Below are 24,514 nucleotides of genomic sequence, written 5' to 3' on the forward strand. Positions count from 1 at the left end.
CTCTATTATAATACTGCATATTAATCTGTGATAGTAACATGCTCCTTATGAGCGTTGCTGTAAGTGGTAAAAAGAAAACTACTACTTAATGGAACATGTAAATCCAAATTAATTTCTAACTAGTCTGTAGCTCCAAAACCTTACTACAGATTTGACCTAAAGATTGTAAATACCAGGTCTGAAATCCCAAAAAAAAAACTTACTACAGATTATATTCTGTTGTTTAAGACAGCGAAATGTTTTTATTTCAAGATTTCTCAAATCTTGCTTGAGCGTAGACAGAGAATCTATAGATAAATGAATACAAAATTAAACTTTATTGTTACAACACAACAGCAAGGCATCTAAATATCTCGGTACCTTTAAAACTTAAAATTTGTGGTTCAACCTAGTAAATCTATAAATTATAGTAAAGTTGTGCTTAACATGTGCTACGTAACATAAGAAAGCGGATTACAGCTGAACATTCTGCTTTCAACCATGAAATCCAGTAAGCGCCGACTCCAAGCTTTAACTGAAGGTACCGACGGAATGCCGAACTATCTCAAAATGGAAGATTCAGAAACTTCAATTCCACCAGTATTCCGATCTCGTTTGCACGAGCTATTTTCTCAAATAGAAAAGGAGTTCGATCTTCTTTATACGGAAAATTTGAATTGTAAGTAGCAAACATATATAGAATATATTCGTTAAATGTGTTGTGAATTGATGCCCAAAACCATCTTAAGTAACCGTTTACATTGGGAAGCAGATTGATATTATATTTATTGAAACCATAGGGCTTAGTGAGGGCTGATAAAATGTCTTGTGAATAAATAACTAAGATCAGCAAATAATTCTGAGAAATATATCTGGGAGACCAGGATTATAAAAATGTTAAGATAGTTACTTTTGATAAGTATTATTTGAAAAAGATGTCTGCAAGTTAAACAGTATTATGTACTTTTAAAATGTATTATAAGCAATTTGAACAGCTATTTAAAAGCAAATGCAATTAATTGCAGTACAAGAAAAAATTGATATATTAAGTGAAAAACTTGAGAGGGAAAGTTATATTGGAGACAGACAGAATGTGGATTACATTGAATTTGATGCTACTGGAAAAAATTCTAAAGTAAAATGTGAGTAAAACAAAATAATATAATCTGTAAGTAGTTATGGAAAACTTGTTGGGAGAAAATGCACTAGGTCTATCTCCTATTGTAGATGCTCTTAAATTTTCTATGATTTTATGTGTATTCTAAATAAAATTATACAAAGTTGTCATTTAGTTCATTAGTAATGCCAAATTAAGTTGAATCTATTTAAAATTTAATTACAACACAAATTTTATATTCATTTATGATGTTATTCCTTTAATTTTTAATAATTTTAGTATCACAAAGCAACTCTCAAAAAGTAAAAGCGAGTCACAAGCTGAGGGTGCAAACAAGCAAAATAGTGTCTAGTTTCAAAGCACCCACGTACAGTTGCCAACTGATACGTGAATTCACTGGTCACAAAGATGGAATCTGGGATGTCACGTCAGCACGTCCTGGGCAGGCATTGATTGGAACTGCTTCAGCAGGTTAACTATTCAAAAATATACTATTATAATTATTTTTTATTGCCTTGATGGGTGGACAAACTCACAGTATAAATGTTTACTAATAAAATTTCTCTTAAATTACTTTTTCAATCATGATTTTCATTATGTTTTCTTGTCTTTAAGAATGTTAATTAAGTATCATGAAGTAATTTAAAAGAAACAGTTTTGTAGATTTTATAGAATATGAAGCTTATAAGCTTATTCAGATTTTTCAACAGGTTATTGTTGGTATTTTCATTAATATTAAATGATAATTTTAATCAGCCATATTAGTGTGCGAAGAGCGTCATAAATACATATGCTTATTTGTAACTTAAATTATTTTAATTATTAAAACTGTGGTTTTATAAACTTAAATAATCAAGTAATATTAAAAGCATTGAAAGATGTTATAAGTGGCACTTTTCAGCAAACATTCAAGGATGTATCATTTTAACATTTAACCATAAAAAAGTTTTTTGTCAGCTTTATTATTTTCTTTTAATTTTATTATTATTACTTTAATCGTTTAAATTAAAGTAATAACTATAATCTTGTTTGCAATAGATCACACAGCCTGTGTGTGGAGTGTGGAATGGGGTAAATGCCTTCTACAATACACCGGTCATTCTGGTTCAGTAAACTCCATTCGATTTCACCCGAGCAGAGACATAGCATTGACTAGCAGTGGTGATAACACAGCACATGTATGGCAAGCTGCTGTGAACTGGGATTTACCTGTGAGTACTCTCAAGTGTAATGATGAATTTATGTTTATTCTTTAACATACTGAACTGACTGTAATTAAAACAGACCAGCTATAAGATGTTGTTAAGACATGAAAATAATCTTGGTATATTGCTTGCTGTGTTGATTTTTAAAATCAAAGAGCCTGTATTTTGTTTGTTGTCTCTTGTCAGAAAAACAAACTAACAGCTCTTCATGTAGTTAAGTCCTCTGCAAACTTTGGCAATGATTCCACCTTTGTTATTTCGGATGCCTATAAGCTATGGGAAATACTTAATTTTATACTTACAATGATAAATTACGGTTTATATATGGAGTAGTATTACTCATTGTCCCGATCACCGTCCTCGTCGCCTGCGACGAAGGGATCGACCAGCGAATTAACCCATAGACACAGCCCACTGGATTTCTCACCAGATCTTCTGCGAAGCACTGCCCTTGCTACGGCCAGTGTTAGCAACACTTCCGGTTTGAGCCCCGCGAGCTCACCGCGTTAGGGTGAAGCTGAAATAGCCTATCAAGGCTAAAAACCAGATCATTAGGTAGCTTAGCATCAGCCGAATTTTTGGACAATTTCAATGAGAGTTGAGAACATGAATATCTTCACTGTGGTGTTGTATAATTGACGATTAACGTGTGCGATCTTGAATCTTTGAATAATTTGAAATACTTTCAAATGCAATTGGAACAATATGTAAATCGTTGAAGTTCATTTCAATATATTTAATCTTTATAAACAAGTTTTGAAATGTGATCATCATGTAAATTAAGATTTATTACACAAAAGCATTTTATTATGTACGTCAGAACCACCTTGAGACGTACGAGTCGTCAAACATGTTTGATTGCACGAATCTTCAAAGACTATAAAAAATATCTCAGAAAATTACGTGACTAGACTAAACTTTGAATCCAAATAAATGTTTTATGCAATAAATATTTAAAAATATACTTCGGATGCAAAATTTATACAAATCTTATGGTTGAGTTGCCTTAAATATGTAAATCTTTTTATGGACACGCTCTGAAACGCAACTAATAGCTTCTTCTTTTTTCTACCTATTTTAGTGACCTCGAAAGGTCATACTAGATTCACCGAACGAATATAATAGCCATGATTTGTGTTTTCTTTGTCGTATCACTCTTGTTAGAGTTGTCGTAGTCGTCAGTAAGTGTCATTGCAGATACATGCAGAAGTTATGCGCCTCACATGTATAATAGCCGGCAAACTTCTTGAGCATTTGTTGACGTAGTGGGGGTAAGTTCGCGCATGGTACACTCACGTGCAAAAACATTATTTACTCTGCGTCATAATGCAATTAAATTATTAAAATCAACATATGTATTTATTTATATATTTATTAGAACATTAACAAAAAATATAGGTTAATAATTGTAATAATTTAATCTTGGGGTAAAATAGATATTCCGTCTATTAAGTCAAAACTAGAGCTGTTGCCAGGTCTTGGTTCAGTTGAAGCGAAGCTGGTATTTGTAATTTTTTTTTCGTTATCATAATCTTGACCATCATCATCACTGTTTTCATTACCCGAGTCGCTATCATCGTGATGAGTCGACATAGGGCTCATCGGTGTAGTTTACAACTCGGTCAGTTCGGTGTACTTTTTTGTCTATAATTAATTATTTTTTGAAGATATTCGATTCGTAGTAATCGAATGTAACTTTTTTCAATTACCAGCTTCCGATTATTTTCGTTTTTTTTTTCCATCTGAAGCCTAGCTCTTTCATAATTCGTCGTAAACTTCATACCGAGCCATTAAAATTTATATCTTCTTTAAATTTTTCGAAGCCTTTCTACGGTACGGAGTTTCGCTGCTTGTTATGTAGTTATTATGATTACATCTTTTTATTACAGATTGAACGAAACTATCCATTCCGGTAACTTTCTTCTTCCCTGATCTTTTCTTAGCCGGAGTCCGAAACACGGCGAGCAAGCTAGAGCCTTTAGCTTCGTTAATAATGCACCTAACAGTACTCACGGATGTTTTTGTTGCTTCCGAAGTCTGTTTTACTTTTTCCATATCATTCTTCCCCTGTTTTATAATGAAGCAATATACGTCGTACACAATTCTTCTACCCTTTCTTTAGAATACTACACCAGTTTGTCGCGGCATAGTGTATTTTTTATAAAAAATCAACAAACACTCAACAAATAGCAACGGCAACAAAGTTGTTGACTTTGTTGCCGTTTAGCAATATAACAGTAGCAATTATAACAAATAACTTAACGATTAATAACGATAGACTTTTCACTGTACGCAAGCGTACTTTTGGGCGCAAGCGGAACGAGGGCGCGGTGCGGGACGCAAGGTTCGACTGATCTACCAATAACGCGCTCGATACGATTTCCCCTGCCGTCGCGCCTCACCCTCACCACCAAAGTGATCTAAAATTCGGTTCTGCGCAGTCAAGGTCATTTGCTCAAGAAGTTTGCCGGTTACTATACTGTATACATCGACCTTTGAAAAGAGATCTTTCTTTTTGGGTTTTCGCGAGTCGCAAACATAATTAAAACTACTTTTACGGTATGGACGACTAAAATATATATAAGGATGAAAATTGTAAAGTATTTGAAGCGATGGAAATAATAAAATTCCAATAAAAAAAGCGAGATTAAATCGTAGAAAAAGTTTTAGTTAGGGTGATAATCGTTAAGTTTGCAATGCTCTTTAGACTGGCGAAAAAATATATTTTTTAAAATGTATTTTAATATAGCGAAGTTAGCCGCACCAAATTGATGAAACTGATTTAATGTCATATTGACGACCAAGCTTATCCAAAAGTATCGATACAAACACTAACTATGTACTGAACGAATTAAATAAATAGAATGAATGTATTTATAATTATAATATATAATCACCACAATGCGACATCAAATACTTTCAGTGTTCATATTTTCTATGTTCACCCTAACAGTTACTAATTGAATATTTTAGCGTGGTCAATCTTCTGAAGAGGAACTTGAAGGCGGAGGCGAGGAGAGTCTTGGGGAAGGCGGGGATAGGCCTGAAGTGCTCCGCACACCACTTATAGAGCTCAGTGGACACCAGGGCGTCGTGGTGGCGGCTGACTGGCTGACCGGCGGCGATCACGTCATCACCGCGTCCTGGGATAGGACGGCTAATTTATATGATGTAGAGACTGGGGACTGCCTGCAGGTTCTAACCGGTAAGGGCCACAAATTTATTGCTCCAAAAAGCAGACGAGCCTTTGGCTAACTATTGCAATCGGATAGGAAACTGACAAAACTCCTGTTTTCTATGCTATACGACTTCAACTAAGAATTTCGAAGTTGCAATAGCCCCTTAAGCTACCAACGATTATGTAGGAAAAAAAAGAACAAAATATGTTGACCTTTTTTCTTCTGTTTTCCGGATTTGTCATATTTGGTTATAGTTTGTAGAGTTTTTCTAAAGCAGTAACTGATATTATTGGGACGACATTCGCAATAGGTGCCAGCAAAGTGAAGTTAGCACTAGGAACTAAATTCGGAATTTGACACCAATAATAATTACCAAAACAAACTCAGCGTCCCAGTATAATATTATATTGCTCAAACTTTTGAATTGAAAAGATTGTTACATAATAATTATGTACATACGTAGACAGTGCATGAGATTTATGTTAGCAGACATTCAAATGTGACATCTGGTTCATTTGGTTTCGTATTGGGAAACGAAAGTTTTTCATTTTTTTTTTAAATTCGTCAATCGTGACATACACTCGGACTTATTATTTTCTAAAACTGATTCTATAATCATACCGTTGTAATTCTTGTCTTTTTTTATTTTGAATTCGAGACTGATTGGTAGCAATTACGTAAGAAGTTATACTTTTTCAACTACACCGCATTGTTTCTTTATATTAGGGTCAAATAATTCAATTCGAAAAGTTGATTTCAAAGTCTCATATTTTATTACTGGTGTAGGCAGACGAGCCACGGTTCATCGAATGGTGTGTGGTTATCGTCGTTTGTGGACATGCCAAAGGCACTGCTAAACCGCTACCTATTGCTAAAGAGTCTCTTCAAACCTCATTATAACATTGCTTTAGTTCCCAGTACCGTATTATTTTACCATAAACAATATAAGTTACAAAACTTAATAACTAGCGGAATAAAACGCTTCCTATTTTTAAAAAAAACTTGCGTAACATATCCATATAGTAGATACAGACCTGTCCTGGTGAAACTGGAAAGCCCTCTGGGCCAACAGTAGTCACTCATTAAAAAAAAGTAGGTACAGGCTATTAAAGCTCTAAAACATTACTGTGTAAAATGTGTAAATTATTTCATTAAGGGATTAATTTTTGTAGTTTCTCTTATGAATGTTTTTTTATTTATCTATTGCTTAGATGGATGGACGAGCTCACAGCCCACCTGGTGTTAAGTGGTTACTGGAGCCCATAGACATCTGTAAATGTGCCACCCACCTTGAGATATCAGTTGTAAGGTCTCAATATAGTTACAACGGCTGCCCCACCCTTCAAATCGAAACGCGTTACTGCTTCACGGCAGATATAGGCAGGGTGGTGGTACCTACCCGCGCGGACTCACAAGAGGTCCTACCACCAGTAAAATATGAATATGTTCTGTCATGATTAGGGCACGATCACGAGTTGACGCATGCGTCCGCACATCACAACGCACGGCTCGTTGTCACCGCGTCCAGAGATACGACCTTCCGACTCTGGGACTTCCGTGAGCCGATTCACTCTGTTTCCGTGTTCCAGGGGCACACTGAGTAAGTTTTAATTATTATTTTTTACTGCGTAGATGGGTGGACGAGCTCACAGCCATACACATTGTCAAGTAGCTACCGGAGCCCATAGACTTCTACAACGTAAATGCCGCCACCCACCTTGAGATATGAGTTCTAAGGTCTCAGTATAGTTACAACGGCTGTCCCACCCTTCAAACCGAAACGCATTACTGCTTCACGGCAGAAATAGGCAGGGTGGTAGTACCTACTCGTGCGGACTCGCAAGTAATTACGCAAATTAATTTTGCAGGTTTTTTTAACACTGATAAAAATTGAGTATTCACTATGGCGTGTGCGCATAAGTTCACAGTTCACACGCAGTCCGTAGATGTTGATACAACATTGACTCGCTAAACTTTGAAATTTGAAGTTAAAGATATAAGAATTTAATGAGAGATACGATAGATATGTGACGAAATAAAAGCGATTACTCAATATATTAAATAAAAATTGAAGCTATATTTTGAGATACAAAATGTCTTTCACGTTTGCCGTGGAAGAAATTGCCAGATAAAAAAAAATAGAGATGTCTACTAAAATTGTCGAAATTTAGAAGTGTCTTATGATCGTAAACTAACCTTCACAAACGTCACTCTCTTAGTTCCCCGTTAAGTAGTAAACGAAAATAATACTAAGGTTGAATTTTAATGTAACTAAATGAATTACAGCCATCTCAAATTGAATCCATAGCGCCATTCTGTAATAATGATATATTGTGTGTTTGACAGGAGTGTAACATCAGCTGTCTTCACGCGAGAGGACAAAGTCGTTTCCGGTTCGGACGATCGCTCAGTAAAGGTACAATTTTATTTTCGGGACAAATCAAATTTACGATACATATCGTCTTCCCGCGTTAAAACTGTATAATCTCAAAACTTACTAATTTTACAGGAGAGCATTTTAAAGGTTTAACATGTGATATTTTTAACATTAATCATCTTTGCAAACTTTTTTTTTTTTTTATCAATTACATTATCTGTCTTTTAAAGTAAGATAAAATTATGTATTAATTTTGTTCATAGTAGTCAAAACATAGGTAACTAAAAAAAACTAAAACTAAACTACGCTCTTTTGACAGTATTTATGAGTAAAATACTGATTATACCAAATGATTCCGCATATTAACTCAATTTCGAATATTTTTGGAAATTGTACACTTTTAATGCGAAAAGACGATACATTTGAATGGACAATTAGTTTAATAAGTTAAAATAGACAAGTTGACTTAATAGTCGCTGCAAAATGTAGAGTAGGGCTTGTATTATTAGCCTATAATGACACGAACTAGGCGGCCTTTTAAAATGAATGCTGTCATTTTTCGAGGAAAAATAATATATATGATGATGATATGAGATGTTTTCACACATACTTTTGTAAACTGAGTCCTATAGCAAAGATATTACGAGTTTAATTTTCTGTTTACTGCTACACGATCCTTAAATGTAGAGTTCAGTGATATGGTTTATTTCTATATTTTTTTATTGCTTAGATGAGTGGACGAGCTCACAGCCCACCTGGTGTTAAGTGGTTACCGGAACCCAGAGACATCTACAACCGTAAATGCGCCACCCGCCTTGAGATATAAGTTCTAAGGTCTCAGTATAGTTGATGTCAATTTAAATACGGACTTATACAATTATCGAATATAATCTATTAATATCAAACCGCCACTTCCGGCCGGGAATATTGTGTATTGTGTGCCGAATTCATAGTCGTGACCACATTGCTTAGTCGTGCGCACATGGCTCATGTTGCAAGCCAGATTTTGTTTCTTTTTACTTGTGTTTTTTATGTATCTTTTTAGCTTGTGATGTGTATTGTGTGCCGAATCCATAGTCTTGACCACATTGAAGGTTCTAATGAAAAACGTTCCGATTCTCAGAATAGAAACCATAGTTTAAACACATTAGTTCGGTTGCCGATAACGTTTTACGTATTCAGGTGTGGGATGTGCGGAACATGCGGTCCGCGCTCGCTACGATAAGGTCCGATTCGTCGGTGAACCGCGTCGGCGTGAGCAGCGCCGGCCTCATCGCCATACCACACGACAACAGACAAGTGCGTCTGTTCGATCTACAAGGACAGAGACTCGCCAGACTTCCCAGGTCGAGCAGACAGGTGAAAAAAGGACATCGTCTCTGTCAAACCAAAATCTGCTCTGTGCAAAAACATTTTCGTATAATTTTTTTTTATTGCTTACATAGGTGGACGATCTCACAGCCCAACTGATGTTAAGTGGTTACTGGAGCCCATAGACATCTACAAAGTAAATGCGCCACCCACCTTGAGATATTAAGTTCTAAGGTCTTAGTATAGTTACAACGGCTGCCCCACCCATCAAACCGAAACGCATTACTGTTTTACGACATAAATAGGCCGGGTGATGGTACCTTCCCGTGCGAACTCACAAGAGGTCCTCTACCACCAGTATAATATTTTATATGAAGGTGAATTTTTAAGAACTATACAAAATGAAAGCTATAGATAAATATTAAAGCTATAGGGCTGTGAACTATACAAAAAGGTCAAAAAGTAAAATTCTCTAAAAGTGCACATAGCAGATTTTGGTTTGACAAGACGATATTTTGGTTCTGTTCAAATGTGATCATTTCACAGGTGTTTTGTTTGAGAGTCTTCGCAAATGAACATTATTTTCAGCGCATCCATCATATATTGTGGGAAAAAGCGGAAAGTAAAGATCTTCCACCGATCGGAAGTTTTTGATCTCCAGTTCGACCATACAACCTAACTGTAGTTTAATCTTGTAAACAACATTTATATTTATAGCGATTCAGATTTTTGACGGGTTTCTTTTATAATGTGATGGGTTCCGCAAAAGGTCTTTGGGTTAGAAATTGACAAGTGATAAACTCACTTAAAGCGATGTTTCCGGTTTTAAAGAAACGTCTTTTAAGTCTTGACTGAGAACCCTCGTTCTACCTAAGAGCTGATCACGAATTATGTCTCATGACATAATTCCGCCATTTATATTTTCAGAATTGATTTACAAAATCACGCGTACTTTCAGGGTCATCGTCGCATGGTGACGTCAGTGGCCTGGGCTGAAGACATGTCCTCGAACATTAACTTCTTCAGTTGCGGCTTCGACCGCCGCATACTGGGCTGGTCTATTCAACCGTCGAAGGAAAATTGATCATGAAAAGGTATCATCAGTGATAAATGAATAAATAAATAAATATCAAAATGTTAGATTATCTAATTAGAAAATGTATTTTACTACGTATTTATTCGCCGTCTTATGTTTTTCGTGAGAAGAAATCGCTATTGAGAATTATTATCAAAAGAAGTTACTATAGTGAAAAAGGTTTATTAAAGTCATCAATCAAGAAGTGACGTTTAAAACTCACGATAAAAGAAATGATCGTTCAGTATATATTATGGAGGGTAGAATTAAGGAACACCATCTCAATGTATTAAAAGTTTCCGCCCAAAGGGAACCAATTAAGGTGGCGCCACAGTAGCAAGTGGAAAGATTTAAAAAACGCCCCATAAACTACCACACTTGACTTCAATTTAGCACACTTCACTCTGTTGGAAAACTGGCGTATTGATATAATTTCCACTGTCAACGCTAGCGCTGTTTTGGCGAGTTTTCGAACTATAACTTGCTGTTTACAGGTGAACACTTTTTCAACTTGTTCCCTAATTTCCTATACAAGATGGTACTTCTTTTCCTCTACCCTCTATGTTTTAGTACATTCATTATTATATAGTCTGTTTTACTGTTTCTAGGGATGCGCTAGGCTAATCGATTAGTAATTTAAAATCGATATGTATTTTATGTCTTAAACATAAATATTATTATATAGAAATTCGGCTAAAAATATATAATTATATTTGAGTTCTGTAATCGTTGTTGTGAAGTTGTTGTATTTTTGTTTTCATTTTCATAATTTAATTTGTAATGCCGTTTAATTTTGTCACTATTTAATATGATACAATGTAGTAGTAACTTACTTAATGTTATTTATGTACGCACTGTATTACTAAAAATTAACAGTATCGAATCTCTCAAAAAAAACATTTTACAATTTCTGGTCAGTCACTTATCTATAAAGTCAACATATTTCAAAAATGATTGGATTTCAAATAGTGACTCTTAAAACACAAAACCGTTTTAAGTATAATACAATTCAATGATCAGAAGACATTGTCAAATGATAAAAACATCTATGTTCATAAAACGACGATCACGTTTGAAAAAATAAATCTTCTAATTACTAATGTTGCACTCAATGTAGAATGATTGAAATCAGGTGGTGGTGAGCTTAATGCCCTCGAACATACAACATATGCCACCATAAAATACAACTATTTTATTATTGATTTAATATACCTGGATTTAGCACCGTAGTGGCCTCTGGAACGTTCTCTTAAACCTATGTAATAGGCATCTACCCTCGTCTCTATAAAAAGTTCACTGAACACTAAATATAAAGAATACTAAGCATCAAATTTAAGTCCGAAATTACAATGCCAATCAACTCACTTAAGCACTCTGCTAATTTGTGTTGTTTTTATAAGTAATATAAATTTTATTTATTATTGTGGCGAACTTTCTTAGAGCTCTATGTCCAGAAATTGTCAAAAAATCTTTGCATAAAAGTAAATGTGAAACAGATGTAAGATATTTTTGTGGTTGAATAGAGAAACTTAAAAACAACTACATTATGAGTTTAGCTTCGAATATCAGTATTACATTAAATCATTTTGTAAGACAAATATTGCTAGGAGTTAGCATTCAGTGTAGTTCTGATAAGATATTTCAAATTAGTTGGATGGTTCTTTTTTAAAAATATCTAATATTAAATTAATAAAATAAACCTTTTTCCAGAATATTTAGAACAACACGGCTTTATCTTTTAGCATAGACTATAGAAGTTTTCAACTTACAGCTTACCTTTGAAAGCAGATGATCATTTTTGAGCTTTTTCGTCAATATTTCTTAGGTACACAACACTTTGTGAGTATGGAATAGACCAAATCTATCTAGATTTTCTCGTAGAAATTATGGTTAAACTACATCTTTGTTTTCAGTTTCATATATATGAATCCGTGTTTGTATCAGGAAAATCAAAAATTATTTAACTCTTTTTATTTATTTATTCGGAATTTGCAATAAACCTAGTCAGCAAAAGTTTTTTTAGCCAAAGATGACATACTAACTCTTTCCTGTGAAATTTATTTTTAATTATATTAATGAAAAAAATATATATCTCTATGCAAGAATAGGCAAAGTAATAAAAAGGGCAGAGCGTTGGTACCTTCCTGTGCTTGCGGTACTTACACAACTACGTGTAATTGAATAGGTTATTTTGGAATCTACTTGAAATCATACAATTCAATCGGATTAAACCTAATTTATGAATACCTTTAATATTTCTATTTACCAGCGTAAGATTAATTATAATATTTAATTAAAATGTTATGTTATATTGTGTTGTATAATTTCGTTTTATAATATATCTAGGGTGTATATTGTGCGTTCTAACCTGTCCGTCATATTTCTAACAGTATGTCAATATTTCTGACGTCCTATTTCCGAAATTCGCATAACTTTCTATTATATAATTCCGGACATCCGCAAATAATCGTTTTAAAGAAATTTACCGGGGTGGTACGAACGTGCAATAATACCCAGTACGTATTTTATCATTATTTAAATAAGAAAATGTAATTAGTGTAATTGTTAATCTCAAAATAAACTAAAACAGTTTTCTTGTACCTACTGTTCTTTTTAATGAAATTAAATAACAATGTAGAATACGTTAGTCGCGGTCGAAGTTTCAACTGCATTGACATTACGTCTTTACCATGACTTTCAAACCAAAAAGCATCATTGTCTCGCAGCAGAAATAAACGGGACGGTGCAGTGTTATACGAGACCGCAAAACTCACACCTGGAATACCTACAGGTGTAAATAGCTTCATAAGTTATTTTTCGTCCAGCATGTCCCGTAAAATGAGTAGGGCAACACTAGTAGTTTAGCTGTATAGTTTCTGACGAGACTCAAATTACGAAAGTTTATTACGTTCTTTGTTGCGAGTTAAAAGCAAAAGCTACAGGTAGTGTGCTTTGTCAAGCAAATTAAAGCTGTTCTGTTTACATTAAGATTCATTATGATTGCGGCTTTGGAGGCGGTTTTATTACACTATAGAAATTATAGTTTTGTTTATTTGCTTATTGGTTGAACAGTACTAATTGAGAATGGGGGTTTTGTTGGGAAATGGGGACTAGATTGTAATATGAACGTTACACATCATGCCCATATTTCTGTTTTATAAAACACATATAGAGAACAAGTATATCCGAACCCCGAACATCAAGTGTGAATAACAAAATATATGACTAGTTTAACATTAGGTTATATTAATACTCTTTAAGGAGCATTCATCGTTCCGGAACGTGACGTTTGGAAAATCTTGTTCTTTTCTATTTCAGTCGCCCTGGAGGAACGTATGAAATAAAACTAAATTAAAGTTAAATGAACATATTTTCTGATTGTAACTTAATGTCTGCAGAATGTATTGGCACGTATGAGTTTGTTCATTATGTGTAATTTCAACTCGAATCGGAGAAGAGACACGTGAACGCTTAAATCATGAACATACATTCAAACACGGACGACGAACGTTATTTTTTATCCAAATGAGAAAATTTAACTTCACTGTTTTCAAAATTAACCTATTTTCAGAAAATAATTTGTGTTCTTGTAAATGATTTATAACATTTAAAAAAATGTCTGGTTTGTTTTACGGTTATTTATTAAGATGCCAAACAATGTTATTATGATAATATTTATAAATTTTATCACATTCGCAAATATGTAACATATTTCTTAAGTGGTGTGTCCTTGTTTATAGCTATTTAATTGCGCTTTAGAGAAGTTAAATATTTGGTATTATGATTATACAATTTTAATATCAATAACAAGTACCTACATAAGTGTTAATTGATGCAGTTCAAATATCACTTTATAATGAAAACTTTAAATATGATCTGAGTATTTTTGTTATGCCGATAATGGTACTTGTGTAAGAAAAATAAATAAAAGGGAAATTGTGTGTTTTAATTACATTTAAAAATGTTTAGTTCGTAACGCAATCAAACAATGTGACCTTAGTTGCTCTCCACGCCAATTTTACATTGAACATCCTAATTTATTTTCCCTTCATTTCACTTTTCGTTCGGAAGTTAATAACAAGACTAGGTCATGTTAAGGGCTACTATCACTTTGCCGGTGCAATTTGACAAAATTGGTCCACTAATGCTAATGCCGGCCACTGACATGCGCGCAAATATTCGTACATTGTACGAATGTTTGCGCGCATGTGAAGGGCCGTCAAACATTCATTCGCAAACCTAGCGGCTGTGCAAATGGGTTCGCATACTCAATTTGCGAACCCGTTTGTGTTTCCTCCTACACTTGTTTACGAATGTCTCACGAATTTCTCCTCCTTTTTAATTCGTCAATAGAAGAAGAGAAAAAGAGTTTTGAATTCTTTCCCAGACATCATTAATAGTCATGCTGTTTTTATGGGATTTCTTTTGATGAAGATACGCTACACAGTAGACGTCACGAACTATGAAAATGGCGATACGTCCGTTACCTTCGCAATCGTCGGCGCAACTGGGCAAACGAATGTGTGGGAGACTACGCGAAGGATCGCGATTCGCGTGCTTTGATGTCTGTTTAAAAACCGACACAGCTTGGAAAACCACGAATGCAGCGAAAACTTTGCATATTCATTTGCAAATGTTGTCTTACACTTGCGGGTTGCGTATTCGTGCGCATGTGAGTGACCGGTATAAGAATAATTATTCATAGACAATAGATTGGTAAAATCTCAAAAGATGAGTGGAGTAGTAGTAGTGGAGACCTTTTAGCGAGATCGCAATGGACCAGTGTATCATTTTTAAGCTATTGCATAGCTTCTATCGCGGGCCTTGAGCGCGGCGACTGAATCAAGAAATTCCGTAACGAAAATAAGCTGACACCCCCACTACGCCTAATATGTAGCTCGCGTCCAACACATTCACACGTTGCGCTGGTGTAGTGTTTGTGAATAAGCGCGCGGCGTGACGTCGCACTGCATGAGCATCATGAAAAGTCTCCCCATCTCTCTCTCTCACGCGGTCTAGCTTATGAGTGTGAAGGGGACAGTTAATGTTTTGCTTTTGTTCATGTTTATAAATATAGCATGGTCTTATTTTATTATTGTTTTAATATTAAATTATTATTGTCGAATTGTAATTGCATAAGTTGATACAAAATGCTTTGCAATATCTTTACCGCGGCAGTCCCCGAGTGCCACACGTCTTTTTTTATCTATGCAGTGGACCATAATACAGGAAAAGATGGACTTTTTGGCGGGAATGGAGGAGGTAAGTTGTGTGATTTGTTTTATTTTGTCTATTTAGTGTTTCTTCGGGTTTAAATGTGTAATAATGGTGGTTTATTAACTGTTTAATATCTGTGAAAGTGCACAAATGTGGGAAAATGAAACAAAGCCGCTGGACGTAACTTCTCGGGATCCTCCAAAAAGTCCACTGAAAAAATCTTAGTAAATGACCACCATTTTACTGAGATTATATTTCATCCCATTTCATTTCATTTAATTTCATCCCAGTTGATTAATGTCTCAAATTAATCATCTTCATTTAATTTCACTCCATAATATCATTTTTCATAAAAATATGAATATAAATTAAAATAAGATATGACTTAAAGGTCTCAGTTACCAGGTCATGAGATCCCTTAAAAAAAACAGGAAAAGATCCAAGTATCGATACCATTGATTCGATTCGATACGATTCAATGGGTCGCTCCAGTATGTATCAGATCAAGTGTTTCTTTATAAATAAAACAAGTTTTTAATAGAATTAAAATACAATTTCTTTATAGTGTGGTTTATTTGTATACATTTGGCCAAATTTGTTGTAAGCGCTCATACACACGCACGAACGGCATGTTGTCAACGGCACAGATAACTGCAGCCGTCGACATTCTAACTGTGAAGATCAGCGGCAGCCGTCGTCAGCTTACATAGTATAGGACTTTAGGAGTCAGTCAAGCATTTTTCTTGATAGCCACAATTAACAATTCAACATCAATTTCGTCACTAGAAATCATTTTACATATTCCCGACGCATACACAATCTTGAACTATACAGTCGACTGACAAAATGGCGGACGCGACATCGTCAGTACGCTACATTGCAATAAATGTCGCTATAGGTCGACGGCTGCAGTTGTCTGCGCCGTTGAAAACATGCCGTTCGTGTGCATGAGCACTCAGAATCATAACTTTCATGATTAAAGTTCATCCACTAATTTGTGAAAAAAAACCTATATAACAATAAAATTAACTTTTTTGGGGGAGCCATAAGTATCATCATAGATAATACACTTAAGTAATATTATACGAGAGATATCATCAAAATAATTAATATAAAATGTTGGTGAATCAAGAGAGGAAATACATAAATATTGAATTATCGAAGTAATCATGCGGAAATGAAAGGCATATTGAAATTTTAGATGCTTAACAAGTGATTAAAAATCTGTCGCCAGAGAAATATTTATATTAATATAATATGAACCTGTTCGTAGTAGACAATACTAAATGCAGTATGAAAGTTGCAAATAAATATTATTGATAAAGGTTGTGTAACTTTTTTAGAATTTAATAAAAACTGATCAGATTCAGATCCTTATTGCACATGTATCGATCTACTATGACGATTATCGTATCGGAAGTCGTTGTATCGATACAAAAGTCTCATATTCCTTTGTATCGATCCACAAAAGTGTCGGATTGGATCGAACAACTCTAATTTATGTTTATTTGTTTACCTTACAAAAATTTTCTCTGATAATACTTACCCCAGTTTTGATTAGCCCTGAAATTTTCTAAAAATAAATAGAAAATACAAACGCCACGGAAAAGTATTAGATTATATATTAGTTCACAAGAACTTAAATATTGCTCAACAAAAATATCAAAAGAAAAATTACATTGATCAATCAGTATGGACATTGATTTTAATCATATAGAAAGAGATCTGCTAGACGATACTACAGATTCGTCAGTAAAACTGGAATTTAAAGAAGAAGACGACGATGAGCGATATACTATGTAAGTCATTAATATTGACCCTAGTTATATTAAAATTACACTAGGGTCAGATTGAGATTCAAATGATGAATTGCAAATAATGGCCCATCGATTTACAATCTACCAGGTCGGCCTAAATGAAAATAACAGTCTGTCCAGGCAGTAAACAGAAGATATATATTAGGGCTTTCTTGACCAACCTTGTAAAAATTTCCTCATTAATTTTTTTAAAAGTATTCTTATAATTTAAATGTAAATATCTCTATAATTCATTTTTTAAGTACTGTTACTATTGTTGTGGAGCATCTCATCGCCCTGTAAGTGTTCAATATACTATAATGATTAATTCTGCTTTGAAGCAATAATCGGTCCAGTTTGAAACATGAGATATTATGAAATGGAGAACAGAAATCTTATTAAATGAGAGAATGTACAGTTATACCCTGCTGCTGCATTTGTTGTTTTTGTCAATTTGTAGTACTTCCCATAAGCACTAACTGGAATAAATGGTCCTAACTTGAGAACAAGTCTACATTCTCATTCTAAGCAACAACAATATTCTTTGTTATTTCACAGTGAGACAAGAACAAAGGTAATTAGACATATCAATATATTTAAAAAATAATACTGTAAGCTCAAAATATTACATTACACAAACATGACATTACATTAAGGGACATTATCCATAAAACTAATAAGACCATTGATTGTTGAAAATAATTTAACAACATAAACATATTTCAGGGATCTTCTTCGGCTTGCAACTTGTGTAGAATCAAATACAGATCCAATTGAATTCAACTCCACCGATGCAATAACGGATCCCAAAACTGGAAAAATGGTTTGCCTTCATTGCTTAGGTGAAATTGATTCAAGTTCCATTAATGCTCACATGGTTAATGTTCACATCTATAAAAAAATTCTTTTCAAATGTCACATCTGTCAGACAGTTTTTCAAGAACGCAAACTTTTACAAGTCCATAGAGAAGAATGTCGTCCTCTGCTAAAAACTGCCAAGAAAAAATCAATCGGACAAATAATGAAAGAAGTGGACAAGATATTAAAGAATCCTGAAAATCTATTAGATACTGTAGCTTGTCCGGTTTGTGTAGTGGAAGTGCCAAAATTTTCACTGCGGGAACATGTGGATATAGAACATAGGAAGCCTGAAATTAATTTAACATGTCAGATTTGTAACAGAACCTTCAAGTCAAAGCTTACTCTAAAAGAGCATATTAAATTAGTACATGAAGCTGTTGAAGATTCTGAGCAGTGTGAACTCTGCGGGCAAAAGTTTAGATCTCTTAAATATTTAGCCAACCATAAAAGAAATGTGCACCCGAGTGGTGAGTTAATAAAATCAATTCCTACCTAATCAATCAGTACTAAAAACTATCTAATTTTGCTTGGATCTAGTGCATATTTCATAACAAAGATAAAATTATTAAAATATAATATCAAGATATAGTGGACTCCCAGTAATCTGACAAACATTTTGCAGGGTGGTATCAGACTATGGAATTTGACGAATTGTAGGACACTACCTAATACCCTCTATATTCTGTAATTTTTGAAAAAAGAGGACTATAATTAGCCAAATTACAAATCAAAGATTTTACTGTAACTATAAATCGTAAATAAAAAATTGTTTAGCACTATCCATTGCACAGCACTAGATTTTCAAATCTTGAGAACTTAACTGTGTTTCGGTAGCAACATGCTTAATTACTTCTGAAGTTGGTAACACTGATCGCTCCCTAGCAAATCTTAAGAGTCCTAACTGATGACATTATCTATTTTTTATTTACAATCAGTGATAGTCATGTCGGATTACAAGGGCTCTGTATTCTAAGTGTATCTTTATGGATTATAGAGGGGCAGAGTTAGTGGGGGGTCAACTGTATAAAATTGTCGATGTGTTTCTGGTTAATTTTTGTCATTTGCGAAAATTTAGAAACCAAGATAAATGATTAATTTAAGACGACCTCTACAGTACCTATATCATTCAATATATTTGTTTTAATTTCAGGTGACAAAATTCACAAGTGTACTGTTTGTGGCAAAGAGTTCAAAAGTCGTCTTTGTGTTCACCAACATATGAAGCATGTTCACCCTCCAGAGAGTGCAACTGTAGTATGTCCTCACTGCCCTAACAAGATTTTTAAATCAAGCATTAATTTACATCAACACTTAAAAGTGGCACATGGGATGAAGAAGAAGACTAAAATATAATAATGTGTTGGTGTTGTCAGAATGATTTGCTATATGTAACTATTATTTAGTACGTATGTAAATAACATTTTAGGGTTGATAAAAAATAAAACGAGAGCTCAAATATTATAAAAATGTAATTATTGTTATGTTGAGAGATATTCTAATATAAATGAGAATTGTCTATTTTATACTAAAATTACTTTGAAAGTTTTATTTTATTTTTATTGCTAAGATGGGTGGACGAGCTCAGAGCCCACCTGGTGTTAAGTGGTTACTGGAGCCCATGGACATCTACAACGTAAATGCACCACCCACCTTGAGATATAAGTTCTAAGATCTCAGTATAGTTACAACGGCTGCCCCACCCTTCAAACCGAAACGCATTACTGCTTCACGGCATAAATAGGCAGGGCGGTGGTACCTACCCGCGCGGACTCACAAGAGGTCCTACCACTAGTAATCTTAGTCAGTCAACCAGTCAACCTAGTTCAACTACTAGAGGTAAAGGATTAACCCACACTCGAGCCGCCCAGTAGTGTTTCTCGCCAGATGTTCTCAGTGGTCCTCGATTCCGATCCGATAGTAAATTGTGCGAAACACTACTCTTGCTAGTACTAGTGTTAGAAAATTCTCTCAGGTTGAGCCCGTGAGATTACTGAAACTTCCGGGCGTAGCTGGAAAAGCCCCATAAGCTACCAGCTAATAGGTAGAAAAAATTAAATGAGCTAAGAAATGAGTATGTACCTATTATTATTTGATCAATGCACAAATCAGGCAAAACTTTCTCTCTGATCTCTAAAAACGATAGGCAGGTGTAAATGTAAGAAAGTATATTAAAACACAAAATCAATATATAATGTGTACAATCTATGCACAAAATCAATCCTTGGGGAATACCAAAATTGCCTTTGGATTTTCCAAAAAATAAAAATACCGTAAATCGCGGTGAATAGAGACACGTTCCAACTATGGGCACTTTAAGACTTTTTCGTACCTATTGCTAGCCTACTCTTCTATTACTATCTAATAAATTGAAGCAAGCAAAGTTTCTAACACTAAAATTATGAGCACCTTAAGAAACTAGAAACTAGGTACTTTCAATTGCGATTTTTTTAACAGTTAATGTGGTGCATATTAATTACTGCCATGTGCTTAATATTTACTAAGAGATTTTCTAATTCTGTTTGTTAATCGAAAAAAATAATATTTTGCGAAGCAATGATAATTATAAGGTTAAATCAATATTCATCTTGTCTTTGTTTACCTTTAATCAGATTAAAACCAAACTATATGTATTGCTTCAAATAAAACAATTTTTTTTATTCATGAAATTTCATAATTGGCAATTCTTTTTATTGTTATTTTATTACTTAGACCTGACTTAGACACGTGAATTAAAAGGGGTCACTGTTGTTATGTTGTTACTAGAGCCCACCAAAACCTGAATACCGTTATCCACTTTGACACATGCGGTCTAAGTTAAAATTGTGTACTGTAGGCTTAGTGCGAGTTTCAAAAATGGAATCGATTGACTCGCATCGAGTGTACGCTCTTCACGGTGAAACGTGCGGAGCTCTGAGTGCGAGTTACTCGATTTGCAGGACGTTTATTCATCTTGAGAAGCGATATTTTTTTCTTTTATATTGGTAGCACGCAAGGTTTTTTTTAAGGCGTTTAATTGAAATGCCAAGCTTTCTAACGATATTTATAATTAGTCGGGTAATGGGTAATGTACCTGTGCTTAGTGCGAGTTTTTTTAATTACTCAGTCGATGTTAATGTTATGTTTAATTTGTGTGAGTTTGTATCAGTGCCACCTAGTGGTAAGCTTATGAATCTCATTTTGTGGGAGAGAGAAGGTTTGTTTATGTTGTTGTCTCATGTATCGAATAGCTTTAAACCGAAGTGAGGCTCTCGATTATTGTATGTGCGAGTGCGAGTTGCAAATTAATGGATTTTGAGAGTATTTCTTCACTTTCAAGCAAGTTAAGTAGTCACTAAAAATTTTGCCGTGAAACTAATACAATATCAAGATTTTTTCTTTCGTTTTTAATAATAATGTTGTTTTTTAAGGTTTTATCTATTCTAATGGTTTATACACATATATTTTTTCGGTTAGAAAATTTTATAGACGTCTTGCTAGTTGTAAATACATATTAATTCTTTGCTTTTTCATTTAATTCTTATTAAATCATTGCTTTTTTTTAAAGAGTTGTTTGATGAGAGAGAGAGAGCGAGATAGAGTTGTTTTTTTTTTATTGCTTAGATGGATGGACGAGCTCACAGTCCACCTGATGTTAAGTGGTTACTGGTGCCCATAGACATCTACAACGTAAATGCGCCACCCACCTCGAGATATAAGTTCTAAGGTCTCAGTATAGTTACAACGGCTACCCCACCCTTCGAACCGAAACGCATTATTGCTTCACGGCGGAAATAGGCGGGGTGGTGGTACCTACCCGTGTGGACTCCCAAGAGGTCCTACCACCAGTGAAAGAGTATTCTTTATTGTACACAAAATGAATAATAATTGTGAAACATTTTTTCTTGGTCTTATCGCTAAGAGTGATCTCTTCCAGACAACCATTAGATGGGCAAGAATAATTTCGAAATGAATTGCACACTGTGTATCTATCTATTATATAAATATATACACACACGCACATACACACGCGCGCAATATACATATTTACAGGTACATACGTACAGATTTATATTTATAAATTATATAGAAATTTGAACAATGTAATAATAATTTTGCTTCTTTACACATTTATAAATAAGGATGGATGCTCGTAATAATTTTAGTATATTTGGGCCACCTAATGAAGATCATCAACACTATTACCGTAAATACAATCATTTTATAAACGTTCAACGGGTAAAAGATTAAACCTATGTAAAACATAATTTCTTTAATTAAAAAAAGCTGAAATAATTACCTATTCCAAGATTAATTATGTTAAGTATGTCTAAATATGTAATTACAATTAAATAAATTCTATAATAAACTTCTAATTCTAATACTTCTATTAAAGTTACTAAAAAAATATGTTTATGCTGGGCAGTTTTCGTGTATTTTAAAGGTTACGCCATTACGGCAAAGTTTGTTTACGAAATTGCACCCTTAGAATGGAAGTGGTATAACTAAAAAATTTAAGATTAGTTTTATATTTCAAAACACTTATGTATTATTATTAAGAACCTACATTTTAAGTAGGTAATACGTGTAGCAAAAATGTTGGACTCCTTTTTACGAAAATTGCGCGGACGGAGAAGTATGAAATTTCCCACACTCATAGAGAATATAGAGAAGTAGTGCAGATTGCTTGATTTTTTTTTTTAATTGTGCATAAACAATAAAAAAATAAACTAAATGAATAAAAAAACCTTACACACATTACCATGTATTTGACACACACACACACACATGCATTTATACTTTTTTTGTTTATTGATTTATCAATCTGTGGTCAAATTGAGAATAGATTAATATTTTTTGTCTTTAATATTATTTTTCTATAATGTAGCCTTGGCGACATAGAGCAATGATTATTATAGAAATGATGATAATCGAAAGATGACAATAGAACTATAATAATGTTCAAACTTAAAATTTAAATAAATTATGGTCAAATTTCGACCACTGGACTACCATTAGTAGATAATAATAAAATCATTTATTGCCTTTCACACAGATTTAGATTATTACAGGCAGCCTACAAGGAAACAACAAAAAAACAAAACACTATTATATCATTTCTGGCAAGCAGCTCAACATTTGCACTTGTATATTATTAATAGGAATTTTATTAAGAATATTGACAATTTATGAGGAATTTGACAAGTACGGATTAGTTATAGATATATGTAGTTACATATTGTAAATTAAATTAGTTTTATAAGTGCAATAAAAATTAATTTAAATGATAAAATGATAAAGCCATACCTTTTTTCAATGTGACGATTAGAGGGTATCCTATTATTCTTTTCTATATTATTCTATCAGCTTATAAAATTAAACAGTCTCTTTTAGTCTAGAAAAGGACAAAGTACTCTTTCTGTCTTTTTCAAATAAAATGGCATGCCTTAAAGTGTTTAAACCGAAAAACTAAAAAAATACAATTATTGTATTACAATATTGAAGTTTACCAGAAACTAAGAATTTTGGGTTGAGCCACTTTAATTCTAAAGGTACAAAATAGTATTGAGCACGTGACATTACCCGAATAATTTTGAAAGTAGTCGGTTCCCATTAAAATGCTGTTAAAATGCGTTGTATTTCATTTAGACGGTCTAATGCCAAAACATCACGTGCTACCAATATACGAGAAATAATATTATTGCTGCTCTCGGTGAATAAACGCCCTGCGAAGCGAGTAGCATATCTCAACTCACACTCACAATTCTTCATTTTTCACCGTATAGAACGTAAACTCGATTTGATTTTGATTTATTCATTTACAATTGAACAACTAGGAAAAAAAGATGAAAATACATTTTGGAGGGACCGCGAGGAGCTAAATTGTGTGAATTGTTTTATTTTGTCTATTTAATGTTTCTTAGTTAATGCGTATTTAATATTTCTTCGTGTATAAGTGTAATTTTGAGACCGTCCTGGCCTAAAGGTTAAGACGTCCGGTGTATTCGTATCTTGCAATGCACCGGTGTTCTAATCCCGCCGGCGGGTATCAATTTTTCTAATGAAATACGTACTTATCAAATGTTTACGATTGACTTTCACTGTAAAGGAATAGCATCATGTAATAAAAATCAAACCCGCAAAATTAATTTTTGTAATTACTGGTGGTAGGACGTCTTGTGAGTCCGCACGGGTAGGTATCACCACCCTGCCTATTTTTGCCGTGAAGCAGTAATGCGTTTCGGTTTGAAGGGTGGGACAACCGTTGTAACTATACTGAGACCTTAGAACTAATATCTCAAGGTGGGAGGCGGCATTTGCGTTGTAGATGTCTATGGGCTCCGGTAACCACTTAAGATTAGGTGGGCCGGGAGCTCGTCCACCCATCTGTGCAATAACAAAGTAACGTGGGTTTATTAAC

At 34.0% G+C, this 24,514-nt stretch overlaps 2 protein-coding genes across 2 annotated transcripts; both read left to right on the top strand.

Annotated features, from left to right (window-relative positions):
- The first annotated feature begins 165 nt into the window (after window positions 1–165).
- Window positions 166–14,173, top strand: Wdr37 (WD repeat domain 37). Its single transcript, XM_028180830.2, has 9 exons — window positions 166–658; window positions 1,005–1,121; window positions 1,376–1,567; window positions 2,135–2,307; window positions 5,275–5,506; window positions 6,942–7,080; window positions 7,827–7,896; window positions 9,040–9,216; window positions 10,127–14,173. The coding sequence occupies exons 1-9, from the start codon at window positions 481–483 to the stop codon at window positions 10,250–10,252; spliced, it is 1,404 nt and encodes a 467-aa protein (XP_028036631.1). The 5' UTR covers window positions 166–480; the 3' UTR covers window positions 10,253–14,173.
- Window positions 14,174–16,932: 2,759 nt separating this feature from the next.
- LOC114247797 (uncharacterized) lies at window positions 16,933–20,694 on the top strand. The gene is made up of 3 exons (XM_028180836.2): window positions 16,933–17,259; window positions 17,983–18,584; window positions 19,268–20,694. The coding sequence occupies exons 1-3, from the start codon at window positions 17,153–17,155 to the stop codon at window positions 19,468–19,470; spliced, it is 912 nt and encodes a 303-aa protein (XP_028036637.2). The 5' UTR covers window positions 16,933–17,152; the 3' UTR covers window positions 19,471–20,694.
- Window positions 20,695–24,514: the final 3,820 nt, after the last annotated feature.

Source organism: Bombyx mandarina, chromosome 25 (genome assembly GCF_030267445.1).
Source record: "Bombyx mandarina strain Sakado chromosome 25, ASM3026744v2".
NCBI lineage: Eukaryota > Metazoa > Arthropoda > Insecta > Lepidoptera > Bombycidae > Bombyx > Bombyx mandarina.